This window comes from Mesitornis unicolor, unplaced genomic scaffold (assembly GCF_000695765.1).
Source record: "Mesitornis unicolor isolate BGI_N332 unplaced genomic scaffold, ASM69576v1 scaffold45666, whole genome shotgun sequence".
NCBI classification, from domain to species: Eukaryota; Metazoa; Chordata; class Aves; order Mesitornithiformes; family Mesitornithidae; genus Mesitornis; species Mesitornis unicolor.
The window spans coordinates 2,182-4,328 of record NW_010192509.1 but is presented as its reverse complement, the minus strand read 5'-3'; the positions used below and the strand labels follow the sequence as shown (position 1 = coordinate 4,328).

At 64.9% G+C, this 2,147-nt stretch overlaps 1 protein-coding gene across 1 annotated transcript in view; it reads right to left on the bottom strand.

Moving 5' to 3' along the window:
* Positions 1 to 558: 558 nt before the first annotated feature.
* Positions 559 to 2,147, bottom strand: part of LOC104542719 (PDZ and LIM domain protein 7-like) — a 3,735-nt gene continuing 2,146 nt past the window's right edge. Inside the window, exons 5-8 of the mRNA XM_010187115.1 lie at positions 1,878 to 2,100; positions 1,575 to 1,695; positions 1,022 to 1,137; positions 559 to 780 (exon numbers count right to left, since the gene is read on the bottom strand). Coding sequence (XP_010185417.1) covers positions 694 to 780; positions 1,022 to 1,137; positions 1,575 to 1,695; positions 1,878 to 2,100 — 547 coding nt within the window. The 3' untranslated portion in view covers positions 559 to 693. The remainder of the gene's footprint in view (positions 781 to 1,021; positions 1,138 to 1,574; positions 1,696 to 1,877; positions 2,101 to 2,147) is intronic.

Sequence of the window (2,147 nt, the reverse complement as noted above, 5' to 3'; positions counted from 1 at the left end):
CATGGTGGCTGAGGTGGGCCTGGCACGTTGCCCTGCTCCCTGGCACGGCCAGGCTAGGGGTGCTGCTGCATACCGGCCCCGGGAGAGCAGCAGGCCAGCTGGGTGGGGGGACAAGAGGCCCAGACGCCTCCCAACATGCAGCCAGGGTATCGAAGCCACCAGAGCAGTTTACAGGGTGGCTGGGGGTTGCAGTAGGCAGGGCCCCAGCATGGGAGTAGGACCAGGTCTCCAACCCCATGCATGAAGCAAACAGCAGGGTAAGGGCGGGAAGAGCATAGCAGGGAGCTGGAGGGCTGGTCCTTGCCTGCTCCAGGGGGTGCTAGGAGCATCCCTGCCCTGGCACTGAGCTGCCAGGCAGCTGGGCCCCAGCTGTGCCAGACTCTCCCTGACTCCATCCTCGGCACAGCCATGGTCACAGCCACCATGCTGCATGGCTCGGGGGCAGGAAACCCACGCAGTGTCCCCTTCCTGGGGCTCTTAGGGCCAGCCAGGGGCCACAGAGATGACACAGCTGTAAGGGGCTCCAGGCCCAGCATCACCTCAGGCTGGAGCTGGGCCAGGAGCTGTCAAGACAGATGCAGGAGCAAGGGGAAGGTGTGAGGGCCCAGGCTGGCTCCCTGGGGGCAGCAAGGGAGGGGGGAGAGGAGCATGCAGGGCCAGGGGCACACGTGGGCACAGCTGAACTCCCATCCCTCACACGTGGGAGAAAGCGTGGCTCTTGCAGAGCGGCTTGTCCTTCTTGGAGTAGAACGTCTTCCCTTCCAGGTTGGTCTGGCAGATCTGGGGAGGAGAGCGCAGGCAGTGAGGCCAGGGTGGCTGACCCAGCCCCTGGGTCCCCCCATGCCACAACCCCGATGTCAGGGAGCAGCAGACTCAGAGCTGGGGCCTGAGCCACTGGCGCAGAGCCAAGCGGGGAAAAGCTGGCGGCAGCAGGGACCCCACGCTGCTGGTAAACCCCATGCAGGCCCAGAGGGAGCCACGGCCCCCACCAGCAGCTGTGGGAGGGAGGCACATGGCTCACCGCACAGACGAAGCAAGTGTCGTGCCAGCTGAACCCCAGCGCCTCCAGGAACCGGTCCCCAGCATCAATCTTGAAGTCGCAGCCGCGGCACTTGGTGCCAAACATCTTCTCGTAGTCTGAGGAGAAGCAGAGCTCAGGTCAGTGTTCCCCTTCCTCCCGGCTGCAGCACAGCCTCGATCCCAGAGCCACAGCCTGGGGACAACTCACTGCCAGCCCCAGGGGAAGATGCCTGCGCCGTGCAGGGTGGCCCCTGCTGCCACTGGGCCGCAGGGAGGCGGCAAACCCCATCTCCCAGAATGCAGCACTCGCCTTTGATGTACATCCTCTGCCATTGCCATGGCAACACGGGAGGATGGCGCTACCCAGCACCCGGGAGGACCAGGATGGAGGGCTCAGGGCCGCAGGAGGGGGGTCCCTGCCTCCCTCATGGCCTGGAGAGAGCCCCGCAGGACAGAGCAGCTCACCCCCCACCCCCATGGGCAGGTGCTGAGCCCCAGCAGTGGCCGATGTCCTTGGGCCGCGCGGGGCAGCACAGGGTGTCCTTGGGTCCTACCTCTCTCGCAGTAGGGCTGTCCCTCCTCCATGTAGAAGGCACGGTTGCGGATGGGAGTTTTGCAGGCTGCACAGGTGAAGCACTGCACGTGCCAGGTCATCTTCAGGGCGTGCATGACCTCCTGGAGGGGAACTGTTGTCAGCCAGGGACAGGACCACCCTGCGTCACAGGGGACCCCCTCCCAGGGCAGAAAGGGACAAAGGTTCTCTGGGGATCAGATGAGGACGGGAAGGGACAGAGCTGGGAAGCCATAGGAGTAGGGAGCAGGGACAGGAGGTGCAGGGCAGGCTGAGGGACACTCACCCCAGTGATCTTCTTCTTGCATTTGGCACAGCTGGGCGCATAGCGCGTGTCGTAGCACTTGGGGCAGAAGATGGAGCCTTTCTCCTCGAAGAAGCCACCCTCATCCAGCACCTTCCTGCACTGGCAGCAGGTGAACTCCTCGGGGTGGTAATAATGCCCCAGTGCCACCAGGTAGCGTCCCCTGCAGCAGGACACAGCCACGTCAGCCAAGACGGGGCCCGGATGCTGGAGTGGCCGCGGGTGGGGTCCGCCGGCACTTCGCGCCGATGC